The 15,203-nt window shown below is 38.2% G+C and overlaps 1 protein-coding gene across 1 annotated transcript; it reads left to right on the top strand.

Annotated features, from left to right (window-relative positions):
* Positions 1–2,012: 2,012 nt before the first annotated feature.
* On the top strand, positions 2,013–4,303 carry LOC133803425 (7-deoxyloganetin glucosyltransferase-like). The gene is made up of 2 exons (XM_062241470.1): positions 2,013–2,553; positions 3,209–4,303. The coding sequence occupies exons 1-2, from the start codon at positions 2,028–2,030 to the stop codon at positions 4,150–4,152; spliced, it is 1,470 nt and encodes a 489-aa protein (XP_062097454.1). The 5' UTR covers positions 2,013–2,027; the 3' UTR covers positions 4,153–4,303.
* Positions 4,304–15,203: the final 10,900 nt, after the last annotated feature.

Genomic DNA, 15,203 nt, shown 5'->3' with positions numbered 1-15,203 from the left:
TTTAGCACCCAAAAATTAACACACATTATTTAACCCAATCTTAAAAATGAACACTCAAATGTTATAATTCAAATCTAACTAAACTCAAATCTGATTTTTATCATTTCAAATATTCCAAATTAACACTCAAATATAACTAAACTAAAATCATATTTTTATTTAATTAACAATATAAATATATATATATATATATATATTACCAAATGGAGGAAAAAAGATAAAAAAAAAAATAGAAAAAAAAACAAAAGAAAATCAAAACAGTTACCAATAGAGTTGTTCTTATGGTTTTGTAAACACCAAATACCAATTTAAAACCCTAAAAACAAACAAAACCACAAAAAAAAAAAAAATCGGATTAAAATTTATACAAAAAATTTGAAAATTTTCAAAGAAAAAATCAAAACATGCCTTCAAATGTATCGCAATCCTCCCGAAGATGGCTGTAAACTTCAAATCGTCCACTGGAATTAGAAAATCGCCCCTAGAAAACCTTAAAAAAAAACCCAAAACAAAAAAAAATGGGTTAGAGAGTTATAGAAATATATATACATATATATAACATAGAGAAATAGATAGATATTGCCTTCAGAATTAGAGTAGAAAACTGAGTTTGTGAGAGATTTAGCACTTGGAAGTGGAATTTTAGTGAGAGAGAGAGTTTAGTGAGAGAGAGAGGTTCTCAGTATAGGAACCTAATATTTTCCCACCCAGCAAACGTCTCCCGCCTTTGTCAAAATACATGTATCAAGGACATGTTCTCGGTGTTTTGTCCTTGGTACTACCTGTTTTTTTTGTAGTGCCTACATTTAGAGACAATTATTCATTAAGCTAAAAATATTTTATTATTTTTTCTTTCTTTCTCTTTCCATTTTAATTATATTTTATGTATTCTTTTTTCTTTCTTTCTCTCTCATTTTTTAGTATTTTAATGATTAAAAAATAATATTTAATGATGTACAAAAAATATAAAGAAAAAATAGAGAATTTGATATATAGTGTAATGTAAATGTTTGATGTAAAATATAAAAAATAATAATATTTTTGTAATGTATTTTGAAAAATAGAGTAGAGCATCACTGAAAGTATTCTTAAGTCCTATTCGAAAAGTATACCTAATCCATTTTATTTATTACAAAAGCAAGCCATTAATGGTGTAACGCATAGAGTCGAGGGAACAAATCCTAATCACCATTAGTCATATATCTCATTAGAATATTTAAAACTATCTCCTAAAAAATCCTTTATATTTTTTGTATATACATTCCATAATAATAATAACAATGTTGGGATTAACATATTTTATTACTACGAGAATGTTATAATTTAATAAAATTATATTTATAAAATATTGAAATTATACATATTTAAATCTAAATTAAATAATAATAATTAATAAATTATGTCAAATTCAACGTATAAACAAAAATAACATAAATATATAACTATAATGTATATATTTATATAATTTTTTATACATAATTTTTTTAAAAATCTAAATTAATAATTAATTTTATCATGAATTTTTAGAAAATATATATATAAATATATTTTGTATTAACACAATTACTAAAAGGTGTGATATTATAATTTATTATATTAAATTTATTCATATTTCAAAATTGGGAGGTTGGAGCTAAAATATTGTAGGAGTTCAGGAGATATTCTTATATACATTAACACTTTAAGCGAAGTTGGGGATATTTATATTTTATGTATACCTGTTTCGAATCTTTCGGCGAAGATCCCATATCGCTACAAATCCCATCGTGATCTTGTTCACATGTGCGTATTATTTATTACTATAATTACTATAAATTTATGAATTCAATGTGTCTATAAAATAATCTATATATGACAACTCAAACTCTCACGTTGTTTTTACATTATTATCTTACTTTACAACAGCGTAAATTGGTCCCCTTTGGCTGGCCTAAACAATTTTCAAAGGGTACCCTCTTTTACTATAAAACCAAGTAACATTTCTACAACTCTAAATCACATAGAGTTAAAAGCACAAAGTTATAATTATGGGTTCCACAGGAGTAGCAGTGAATGAGGTCAAGCCTCATGTGGTTTGCATACCATACCCAGCTCAAGGCCATGTTAACCCAATGCTAAAACTAGCCAAACTACTTCACCACAAGGGCTTTCACGTAACATTTGTCAACACGGAGTTCAACCACGGACGCCTCCTCAAGTCTCGAGGGCCCAACTCCCTCGACGGTCTTCCTTCGTTCAGATTCGAAACCATTCCAGATGGGCTTCCGCCGACGGACGTGGACGCCACCCAAGATATTCCGTCCTTGTGCGTGTCGACGAGCAAAACCTGTTTGGCACCCTTTAGGGAGCTTCTTAAGAAGCTAAATACCTCTTCGTCGGCCGGCATTCCTCCGGTGACCGGAATAGTTTCCGATGGTGTCATGAGCTTTACTATGGAAGCAGCCAAGGAGCTTGGTGTTCCCGAAGTTATTTTCTGGTCAACCAGCGCATGTGGCTTCTTGGCCTACCTTTATTACCGTCAACTCGCTGAAGACGGCATCGTACCTCTTAAAGGTATTTTTATTATAATAAAACTCTCTCATCGATCTCTACATTTTATGTCTTTCGAAAAAATTAACATTTCACGTGTTCGTCGATCTTTGGTTAATTTCCCATTTGTATATATAAAATAGTCTGGTCTCTCCTCGTCTAAAATAATCAGTGTTGAGATCTAAATTGACCTCTCAATATATAAATAAATATCAATATAGACGAGTAATTTATAGCTAGCTAGTTGGCCGGATCATATAATTTCAAACTACGCACCTAATAATAAAATAGTATATTTTGAATGATATAACAAACATATTAAAAAGAATTGTTATTTTGTTTATTTGTTTATGAATTCACAAAGAAAAATTGAAAGATACTATGATTTAATAAGGTGTTCAATACTATATATTATTTAATAAATTTGACAAAATTTTAAATTCAATCACACATAAAAGTACAAATTAATCATGTGATGATGTACATCTTTAAGTATATATTAATTTTCTTTTTTCCTTTTATACATGTTAGAGCCAAACAAAAATCATGTTGTAAGGAAATTTGTATATCTTTATAAAACTATGTATATTATTTTGTAAAGTAAGTTGTGGTGAGAGCATTATATATATAATTTTTTTTAATGAAAAATAAACTAACAAATAAATTTGATTATTGCAAGATCCAAATTACATGACGAACGGGTATCTGGATACCGTCATAGACAGAATACCGGGCATGAAAGAGATGCGCTTGAAGGACTTCCCCAGCTTCGTCAGAACCAGCGACCCAAACGACATCATGTTCAATTTTCTCAAGCACGAGAGCCAAAGAGCAAAGGAAGCCTCCGCTGTTGTCATAAACACATACGACACCCTCGAGCATGACGTCCTAGAGGCTCTCTCTTCCATATTACCAACTATTTACACAATCGGACCGTTGGCTCTGCTAGTCAACCAGATTCCGGACAAGAATGTCAAGGCCCTGGGATCAAACCTATGGAAAGAAGACCCTTATTGCCTCAAGTGGCTCGACACCCAGGAGCCAAACTCCGTGGTTTACGTCAACTTCGGAAGCATCACTGTCATGACGGCCGAACAACTAGTCGAGTTCGCTTGGGGACTTGCCAACAGTGGCAAGAGCTTCTTGTGGATAATTAGGCCTGATCTCGTAGTAGGGGAAGCTTCGATCGTACCACCTGAGTTTGTAACGGAGACGAAGGAGCGGGGCCTGTTGGCGAGTTGGTGCCCTCAAGAGCAAATTCTGAACCACCCTGCGATCGGAGGGTTCTTGACACACAGTGGCTGGAACTCGACCATTGAAAGCATCAGCAGTGGAGTTCCGGTCATATGTTGGCCCTTCTTTGCGGAGCAACAGACGAATTGTAGATACAGTTGTAGAGAATGGGGGATAGGAATGGAGATAGAAGGTGAGGTTTTGAGAGGGAAGGTGGAGAAGCTGGTTAGGGAGTTGATGAGTGATAGTGAGAAGGCTAAGGATATGAAGAAGAGAGCTTTGGAGTTGAAGAAGTTGGCTGAGGAAGCCTCTTTTGGACCTGAATCGTTGTCTTATATCAATTTGGATAATTTGATCGAGCAGGTTCTGTTGTCCCCGAGGACTAATTAGAGAACTACGATATTTGATCAAGATTATGATTCGGTTTTATGTAATATGTATATTAGAGTACTTGGTGGTCTAATCCAAGGTATTTATTTCTTATATTATTGTACAACTTCATCTCATCGTGGTTTTAATTCTATGTGTTTGGGGACTTGTGTCTTCCCATAATACAAGCCGTCTATTATATGTAGTTTCAATCGTGTGGCTATAGAAGTGTATGGGAAGAATAAAAAGTAACTGACATTGAAATGACTATTGACAGACTTCAAAATAGGGGTAAGCTAATATATTTATCATAATTCGGTTTAATGTAATATGTTTATTAGAGTCCATCGTGGTCCAGTCCAAGGTATTTATTTCTTATATTACTGTACAACTTCATCGTGGTTTTAATTGGGGAATGTGTGTTTTTATGCTTAATGGGGGTGTAATTCAAAATAATGTTACTATTTTTATTATTTCAAAATTATGCCAATTCATTTTAGCTTATCGAAAATACATTTGTCACAACTCTCTCCTCTCTTCCCTCCTCTTTTCCCTCTTCTCTTCTTTCTTCTCGTTTTTTCCACACTCTCTCACTCACCTCACCTCACATTGCCACTAAGAGCACCACGGTAGAGATCCTTGCACTACCAAAAGTCGAGCAACCCCCTACGAAGAAAGTCATTTGTAGAGATCAAGACCAAAGTAAGGGTTGAGGAATCTTGGAGAAAATTCTTATGGGTAAGCAATTTTTTCTTAAATACTTGGATTAGTGATGTTTCTTTTAAATTTTTTGGGCATTTCGAATAGATCTGAGCAATATTTGCACATATTTTTTTGTTTTTTTTTTATTTTTTGTCGATCTGCGTTTTCTGGAATTTTTCTGGGTTTGAGTTGTGCTCGATGCAAGTTCGATGGCACATCATTTTTACGGTTGCATGTTGTGCTCGATGGTTACTCGATACCTACTCGATGGGTGCTCGATGGTAATGTGTATTCTCACTATTTCATGCATGCTCGATGGATGCTCGATGCCTACTCGATGCAGGCTCGATGCCTACTCGATGCAGGCTCGATGGCACATCATTTTTTACGGTTGCATGTTGTGCTCGATGGTTACTCGATACCTACTCGATGCAAGCTCGATGGTAATGTGCATTCTCACTATTTCGTGTATGCTCGATGGATGCTCGATACAGGCTCGATGGCACATCATTTTTTACGGTTGCATGCTTGCTCGATTGTTACTCGATACTTGCTCAATGCAAGCTCGATAGTAATGTGCATTCTCACTATTTTGTGCATGCTCAATGGAGCCCCGATGCCTGCTCGATGTAGGCTCGATGGCCCATCATTTTTTACGGTTGCATGTTTGCTCAATGGTTACTCGATACCTACTCGATGCAAGCTCGATGGTAATGTGCATTCTAACTATTTCATGCATGATCGATGGTTATTCGATGCCTACTCGATGATGGCTCGATGGTCATGTGCATTCTCATGATTCATACTCGATGGCATCCTCGACGCATGCTTGTTGATTTTTTTTTTGTTGAAATTTCACTATTTATGCATAATATTGTGTATAATTACTAAATAATACCAACACTAATTAGTTTTTCAAATTGGTGCTAAACTTTCACCAAGTACCAAAAATACCCCTCTCATTTTTTCCAACCCAAAATCTCCCCCCCCCCCCCCCCCAAACTCTCTCTCTCTCTCTCTCACTCTCTTTTTCTCTCTGTTTCTCTCAATCTCTTCCTCCCCGAAACCCAAACCCAAACCGAAGGAAAACTTAAAAAAAAAACCCAATCGATCTCAACCTCTCTCTTTCTCTTCTCCGAAGTCGGCCACCTAACCTCGTTGAACCTGTCGAACCAACATCGGCAACGAAGCTCTAAACCCATGTCGACAACGAACCTGTCAAACCAAGTTCGAACCAGTCGAACCCGTCAATCGAACCCATATTCTCATTAAGGTAAATTCTTGAACCCATATTCTCATTATTGTTGTTCTGATCCCTTTGAATCTGGTGGTGTGGAATGGCTATGGCAGTTCTTAGGTCTATCATTTTTTCTGGGTTTGAACCAGTAGCTTGATAGGTTCGATGAAGGTTTGATAGAAGCTTGATTATTATATGGCAATATATGAAACTAGCTCGATAGGCTCAATTATGGTTCGATAGTAGGCTCGATAGGGTAGTTTGAACGGTTCGATGGTGGATCGATAGAAGCTCGATGGATCTGTGGTATTAGATAAAAAGGGCTCGATAGGTTCGATAATGGTTCGACAGTAGGCTCGATGGATCTATGGTATTAGATTACAAGGGTTTGATAGGTTCGATAATGGTTCGATATTAGACTTTATTGTAGCTCGATGGTTATTTATGTAGACAAATTTTGCTTAACTCGATAGGCTCGACATTGGCTCGATAGTTTCTATAGATTTAGGTTGTTGATATTGCTCAATAGGCTCGATAGTTGCTCGATAGGGTATGTTGCAGCTCGATTATAGCTCGATAGAGCTCGATGAAAACTTATTTCAGTGTTTTGATGAAATTTTTTTTATTATGTTTTCTTACTAATTTTTTTCATGTGTTGTTGCAGATGCCTAATTTTCTTGTTCTGTTCAATGATCACTTTCCTGGTCGAGTGACATATCGGGGTAGTAGCACTTTAAATCACATTAAGACTAGGTTTGTGGAGCTCGGGCTGCTTGAAAGGGCTAAGGAATCCCCTTTCAAGTAGTTCTTTTTGGCTTCGAAGTTTAATTTCCTCGGAGTCTTGGTGCATCAACTGCTGTTGAGGAAAATCGCCAGCAACAACGAAGATGAGGTGCATTTCTTCTTGGGGTCGAAGTCTTGTAGATTCGACATGGGAGTGTTTGCCCTGGTGACGGGGTTGAATTTTAGTACCTTCCCGTCACTAAAAGAGTTGGAAGAGTGTAATCTCAGTGACCGGTTGATAAAGGAGTATTTCAACGATGCTAAGAAAGTAAAGCTCTCATAGGTGGACCATGCTTTCAAGACTTATACTGTTGTGGAAGATGTGTACAAGCTTGGTCTATGTTTGTTGGTTGAGGGAGTTATGAATTCCATAGAGGGAAGGTTGCACATATGGCGAGATATTCTGAAAATTATTGAGGACGTAGAGTACTTCTTCAGCTATCCATGGGGGAAGTACTCTTATAGGAGGCTATTGCAGTCTTGTAAGGACATGGTGAAGCAAAAGGCCAACTATGATGCCAAGAAGGATGCCGAGGTGCAGCAAGAGTCCAAGTAGAGTATTTATGGTTATGCCCCGGCCTTACAGTACTGGGCATATGAGGCTATCCAGCAGCTTGCGACGGATTTTGTTGTGAGCTCAGGAAACATGGTCCCAAGGATGTTTAGTTGGTCGCATCGGAGGAACAAGGATTTCACCAAGTTCGTCATCTCACTGATGTTATCGAAGAAGAATGTAAGTTATATTTGATTGACATTAAACAATTTTTTTTATCTATATGCTTATCTTTTATCATTATTTGAGTTAACCAAATGTTTTATATTGTTTGCAGTTGATTTTCCTTCTGATGTTGAAGCCTCAACCAGCAGAAAAAGACTATTATTTGTCTTTGACAGAGGGAGATCTTCCCCATTTATCCTAGGCTTGGCCAGGATCCCTCGGAGGCTGATGAGGAGGAGGATGCGACTTTTGAGAAAATCGCGGAGATAGTTTCTCAGGCAGCCGAGGCAGCCAAGATATTCGATGATGCTGCCCCAGGGGAGGAGGTTGCAGGTCCCACCCCTCTTGTTGCCCCAGCCTCAGTCCCAGCCTCAGCCTCAGCCCAAACCTCAGCCTCAACCCCTGAGCTCACCGACTTGATTGAGTGGTTGGACAGAGTCGAGGGTCGACAGGAGACCCTTTTGAAGAACCAGTCAGTGATCTTGGACATAGTCAGTCAGATCCTGGCATTTATTAAAGAGAAACCAACGGGATCCAATGAAGTTTCAGATTCAGAGTCATTGGATCTTCCTCTGGACTATGTTGATGATCCAACTATGCCTCCTACCATCATTGTGACACCTGATGCTGGGACTCCGGGAGTCGTTATTGTCAACCCTAAGGATGTTGCTGGGGTTCAGTTTCAGAGGACTAGATGCCAAAGAAGCAAGCCAGATTAGTTTGAGGACTACACTAATCCCACGAAGAAAAGTCCTCGCACTAATGCAACTATACCAGAAGAGGAGGCTACACAGGTGTTGGACCCTCTCAAGAAGCCATATCGCAAACAATATAGGACAATGTGCAAGTGGTTGCTTGGAGACATCCCCAACAAGACCCCGAGGGATGTAAAGACTGGGAATCACGGTCCAACGTGGTTTCTAACGTGGAAGACACCCCATTTATGGCTCAATGATGGGGGTAAGCCATTTATACCTAATGACCCAATAGTGGCAGAAATTATGTTTTGTTTTCAATTTTACAAGTTCTATTTTTATTGACTCGATATGAGCTTGATGATAGCTCGATATGAGCTCGATAGGAGCTTGATGGGGGTTTCCAGGATCGATATGAACTTAATGGAGCTCGATAATAGTTCAATATGGGTGTTAAATTAGGGCTGTTGTTTACTGTTTGAGATTATCTCAATGTGAGATCGATAGAGCTCGATAGTAGTTCGATATGGGTGTTAAATTAGGGTTTGTTTTTTACTGTTTGAGATTCTCCATGTTAGCTCGATAGTAGTTCGATAGGGGTGTTAAAATAGGGTTGTTGTTTACTGTTGGAGATTAGCTCGATGTGAGATCGATAGTAGTTCGATACGGATGTTAAATTAGGGTTGTTGTTTACTGTTTGAGATTAGCTTGATGTGAGCTCGATGGAGCTCGATAGTAGTTCGATACGGATGTTAAATTAGGGTTGTTGTTTACTGTTTGAGATTAGCTCGATGTGAGCTCAATGGAGCTCGATAGTAGTTCGATACGGATGTTAAATTAGGATTGTTGTTTACTATTTGAGATTATCTCGATGTGAGCTCGATGTAGCTCGATAGTAGTTCGATGTGAGCTCGATGGAGCTCGACAGTAGCAATTTATGATGGTCTTTGCTAACTTATTATATTGTAATCTCTTTGTAGCATATTGATGCGGCATAACGCATGCTTCGTATGCGTCGCAAGCATTTTCCCTATATATATCGACAGAATGCAGTTGTGATGAACATGTATTTCTCACAAGTGATACCTACCCGATATGATCAGTACAAGAAAATTGCCGACAAAACAAAGTATACGTGGGATTATGACGTTATGTCCATGTTGACCAGCATCGAACAACAGTTTCTGGCATCTTGGGGAGGAGTTGAGGATGTATATTGGTGCCAGAACTATGGACAACAACATTGGTTTGTCATTAAGGCTTCCATTTCTACTTGGACCTTCACTGTTTACGATTCAGACAACTCGGATGATTAGTGACGCAAAGCTGGAGGAAATTATGAATCCATGGTGCTTTTTGCTTCCTTCTTTGTTAATGCAGAGTAAATTGTTTAGTGATAGCTTGATGTTGAAGATTCCATCAACAGGAAAGAGGCCGCATCAGTTCACATGACATCACAAACAGAAACACGAGCTCACTCAGTCAAAGAGAAGGTAACAAACATCATCTTCATACTAAATTTGTTTCTAACTAAAATTATAGTAATGGACACTTAATGTTTACTCTTTTTTTTTTTTACAGTGGGGATTGTGGTGTGTATGCTGTCAAGCATATTGAGCATCTAATGGTCGGCCTTCCATTGGAAACTATCTGCAATGAAAATATGGAGGTGTTCAGGAACAAGTGGACCACAGACTTGTGGTATCAAAATTTGTTACCTTGATGATTGTATATATACAGGGTCTTCACATGTACTGTTTTTTGTTCACATTTTTTTATAACTTTCATAGGCTGTTATCGAGCTAATATCAAGCTATATTGAACTGTTATCGAATTGTTATTGAGCAATATCATTTTCATATCCATTATGTTGATGTTATCGAACTAATATCATGCCATATCGAACCATTATCGAATTACTATCGAGTTATATCGAGCTTCAATCGAGCAATATCATTTTCATATCCATTATATAACTGTTATCGAACTGATATTGAGCCATATCGAACCGTTATCAAACTACTATCGAGTTATATCGAGCTTCAATCGAGCAATATCATTTTCATATCCATTATATAGCTATTATCGAACTAATATTGAGCCATATCAAACCGTTATCGAACTATTATCGAGTTATATCGAGCTACTATCGAACCATTATCGAGCTACGATTTGAAGTCAGTTTAGACGCTAACATACATATTATCGAGTTTACATCAAGCTTAACATAACTTTTAAGAAAAATCAAATAAAAAAGAAGGGAAAACAAGCTAGGTTATTAATACAACAAGTCCAAATGGGAAAATTTTGTTTATAGCCTAGCTTTGCATGTAGCCCTGTTGTGCCCAAGACCACCACACATGCTACACTTGCGCTCTTTGCGAATGATTTCGCCACTCGATGGGTAGCAGTTTATCTTCCTTCTTCCCACCCTATTCTTCTTCGGTCGACCAACTGGCTGTTTTTCAATGGGAACCCCAACTTGCATTTTCTCTATGTTCTCGGGAACTTCCCAATCATCCTCATTGCCAGTTGGGTAAATTGTTTCTTTGTAAGACTCCCTCCACATCTCATTAGTGTAATATGGTGAACACAGTGAGTAAATGTTGACACCGCGCAAGATGGCCACAGCCACACCATGAACACAAGGGTAACCCATTATTTGAAACTGGCCACAGGAGCATAATTTGGTCATCAAATTCACCTCACCATCACCTTCTGGGTCTACCACATGAAATTCAAACTGTCCAAGAGGATGGACTTTCAAGTACCTTGCATATCCGCAATACCTGAGACATATTTCTCATATATTGTTGCTAATTTGGATGTGCACTTCTCTACCTCCTCACGACGCGCGGAAAACCATGACTGAATTGTGAAATGAATGAATTCCACAAAAGAAGTGACTAGGAAGGTTCTTCTGTCTCTGGTTTTGTTGTTGAAACTTTCAGCGTAGTTGCTTATCATTACATTGTATCGATTCCCAGGAAAGTAAGCACGAGTCCACTTATCGAAGCCAATACCCTCGAGATATTGAACAATGGCAGGATCCATTTGCTTTATATTGTTGAAGAACCTATGAAATTTTGACTTTCGAAATGCATATGCCGCATTCCACATCTCCTTGTGGCAATGATCGGTCTTGAACTTAGCGGTTACATTCATACTTATGTGACGGTAGCATGCGCCGTGGTAGGCATCAGGGAAGACCAACTCAAGAGCATGAATAATGCTAGCATGCATGTCTGATACAAAAGACAGATTATCAACAACTCCAATGGCTTCCTTCAATTTCATCATGAAATACTTCCAAGAAGCATGATTCTCACTATCAACAATCGCGAACGCAATTGGATAAATGTGGTTATTCGCATCCAATGCGACAACACACAACATGTGGCCACCGTACCTAGACTTCAAGAAAGTGTCGTCCACACATATAACAGGACGACATGATGTAAATCCCCTTCTACAAACTCCGAGTGAGAAGAAACAGTAAAGAAACCGGCCGTCATCTGCGACAAAATCAGTTATTGTACCTGGATTCTTTTGCTGCAGCATGTACAAGTAAGAAGGTAACTTGGAGTACGATTCTTCAGGTGTCCCCCTGACATAATCGAGTGCCTTCTCTCTGCATCTCCAAGCCTTCATATAACTCATATCGATCCCAAAATTATTATTCATAACCTCCTTTATGCTGTTTGGTGGGTAACTAGTGCCATCAGTAGCATATTTGTTCTTGATAAGGTGCCCAATGACAGAAGGTGTTTCTTGACGGTGGTCTATTTGTCGCAATTCTAGTGAGCAAGTATGTACACTATTATAAACAGTGATCTCAAACATCTCCAATCACGCTACTTTTTTCCCTCTTATTCTCCAACCACAATCAGGATCCTTGCAGGTGATATACAACACATCAGTACCAGACTTCTTAACCATAAACTCAAAATTATTCTTCATTGCGAAGAGAGCCGCTTTGGTTTTCAATTCCATCTTATTCTCAAAATTCTTCCCAAGATGTAATTCCCCCAACGCTACACCGGATGAAGATGATTTAGAACGACTAGAAGCCATGATATCTTCTTTTGTAAACATGGGAGCACTCCATTTTCTGTGATCTTCTGTTGAACATATTGGAATGTTCCCTATATAGTTATATTCTATTCCACCAGGGCGACTAGAGCTGGTGCCAGGTGTTTGACATCCTTGACTTGGTGGGTTCGCTCGTGCAATATGACATATTGGTTGTTCTTTTGCTTGTTCTACTTGCAAATGTTCAGCTACTGGATCATCATTCACTGAATTATATCCTAAGTGCGGATGTTTCAAATGAGGAGTTAGACATTTCCCAAGCCCAACAAGTAGAAAAAGAGTTAGGACTGCCTCTTGCACAGGCACACCTCCCAACTTAAGGACGTCGAACACCTGCCAGAAGCAGTAATCAACCTACTAAGACAGAAGATAACACTAGGTGGAGGGAGACAATTGTATCAAGAGAAGATCATACTAGATGGAGTGCCCCAATGTTTACAAAAGAAGATATTGAGGCATCTGCTAAAACTCATTCCTCATCATCTGGTGCACCAATGGGAGAAATATATGTTGGGAAGACTTTCGAGGACAAGATTGATTTAAAAACCAAAGCTGCTCTATTTCAATGAAGAATACCTTTGAGTATATGGTGAAAAAGTCTGGTACTGACATGTGGTATATCACATGCAAAGATCCGGACGGTTGTTGGAGACTGAGAGGGAAAAAACTACCAATGTCCCCATGTTTGAGATCACGGTATACAAGAGCGTACACGCATGCTCACTAGAAGTGCGACAAAAAGGTCATCGTCAAATTGCACCTTGGGTCGTTGGACACCTTATAAAGAAAAAATATGCAGTTGATGGGACTAGTTACATGGAAAACAACATAAAGGAGGATATGAAGAAAAATTTCGGTATTGATATGAGTTATGAAAAGGCATGGAGATGTAGAGAGAAGGCACTTACGTATGTTAGGGGTACATATGAAGATTCATATTACAAGTTGCCATCCTACTTGCACATGTTGCAGTAAAAGAATCCAGGTACAATTACTGATTTTGTCACTGAAGATGGTCATTTCCTATATTGCTTCTTTTCCCTTGGAGTTTGTAGGAGGGGATTCAGATTTTGTCGTCCTGTGATATATGTGGATGGCACGTTCCTGAAGAACAAGTACGGTGGCCATATGCTATATGTTGTTGCTTTGGATGCGAATATTCATTTATATCCAATTGCGTTCGAGTTGGTGGATAGTGAGAACCACAACTCGTTGAAATATTTCATGACGAAGTTGAAGGAAGCCATTGGGGACGTTGATGACTTGGCTTTCGTGTTAGATAGGCATTCTGGTATTATTCATGCTCTAGAGGTTGTCTTTCCTGATGCCTACCACAGCGCATGCTACCATCACATCAGTATGAATATGAAAGCTAAGTTCAAGACTGATCACTGTCATAGTGAGATGTGGGCAGCAGCCTGTGCATGGAAGAAGACCAAATTTCTAAAGAATTTTGAAAATATTAAGCGAATGGATCCTCCCATAGTTTCCTATTTGGAGGGAATTGGTTTCGATCAGTGGTCTCATCCTTTCTTTCCTAGAAAATGATACAATATAATGACAAGAAACTACACTGAAAGCTTCAACAACAAGACCAAGGACGCAAGAACCTTTCCAGTTACAATTTTTTTGGAATTCATTTGGTTCACACTATAGTCTTGGTTTTCTGAACGACGTAGTGTGACAGAGAAGACTACCACCAAATTATCCACCCTAATGGAGGCAGATGTATCGAACAATGCTGACAAAAGAAGGTTTATGAATGTCTATGCCCTTGGCCAATTTGAGTTTCATGTAACTGGTGCAGACAGCGATGCTGAGGTGAATTTGATGATGAAATCATGCTCATGTGGGGTATTCCAGCTCATAGGCACACCTTGTCCCCATGCAGCTGCAGCAGCTATAGAGCGTGGGGTCAACCTTTACTCTTTGTGTTCACCGTTTTACACCATTGAGTCATGGAGGAATTCGTAGAAAGAAACCATTTACCCAACTGGGAACGAGGATGACTGGATACTTCCAGATGACATTAAGAATATGGTAGTTGGTGTACCCATAGAGAAACAACAAATTGGTCGTCCAAAGAAGCCAAAGCTAGGAAGATCAAGGACAAACTGTTGGCCATCCGGCAGGGAAAAAGAAGTGAAAATGCATAAGTGCAGTAGATGTGGTGGTCGTGGCCACAACAAGTCCTCATGCAAAGCTCAGCTTTGAGTATAATTTTTGTTGTATTTTATTTAAACTTGATTGGTCAGGTTATTTTTTTTATTTTTTTATTGTCGTTAATGAATTTTGGTCTCTTGGATTTTTACTGCTAATTGTCGTTAATGATTTACATGCTCAATACACAATTTTTTTAATAACTTCAATTTTAAGCAAAGAAATATAACAAGAAGAGAATGTTCAATGTCTAACATTTTGATACCATAAGTCAACTGTCCATTTGTTTCTGAACAACACCATGTTGTCATCGCAGATCGTGTGAAGTGGTAGCCTACCCAATTAGTGCTCGATGTGCTTGATGGCGTACACACCACAAACTCCACTGTGAACGAAACATAAAATGCATTAGTAACAAATCAACATAGAATTTAATTTAAAAAACTAGAATTTTGATTACCTGATTTTGGTTTGGGGTACTGAATCAACTGGCATGCGGTGCATGTTGAACTCTTTGCATCTTTTAGCTTCAGGTGGAATTGTAACGCCCTGGATAGCCAAGACCGTTACACTGTGTACTTATAAAGGTGCATGACTTGCTAATCAAGTCATTAATTTGAAAACGTGTCACTAAACATGTAGATCTATGGTTAAAAAGTTTTTGGTCTCAAAAGACTCATTTCAT

This window comes from Humulus lupulus, chromosome X (assembly GCF_963169125.1).
Source record: "Humulus lupulus chromosome X, drHumLupu1.1, whole genome shotgun sequence".
Taxonomy (NCBI): domain Eukaryota; kingdom Viridiplantae; phylum Streptophyta; class Magnoliopsida; order Rosales; family Cannabaceae; genus Humulus; species Humulus lupulus.
The sequence above is the reverse complement of the archived record's forward strand: the minus strand, read 5'-3'. Positions and strand labels throughout refer to the sequence as shown.

Bases quoted from the DNA above. Each gene is read 5' to 3' on its own strand.
- LOC133803425 (XM_062241470.1), top strand. From the start codon at position 2,028: ATGGGTTCCACAGGAGTAGCAGTGAATGAGGTCAAGCCTCATGTGGTT. The intron at 2,554-3,208 runs GTATTTTTATTA...GATTATTGCAAG, and splicing joins CGGCATCGTACCTCTTAAAG to ATCCAAATTACATGACGAAC.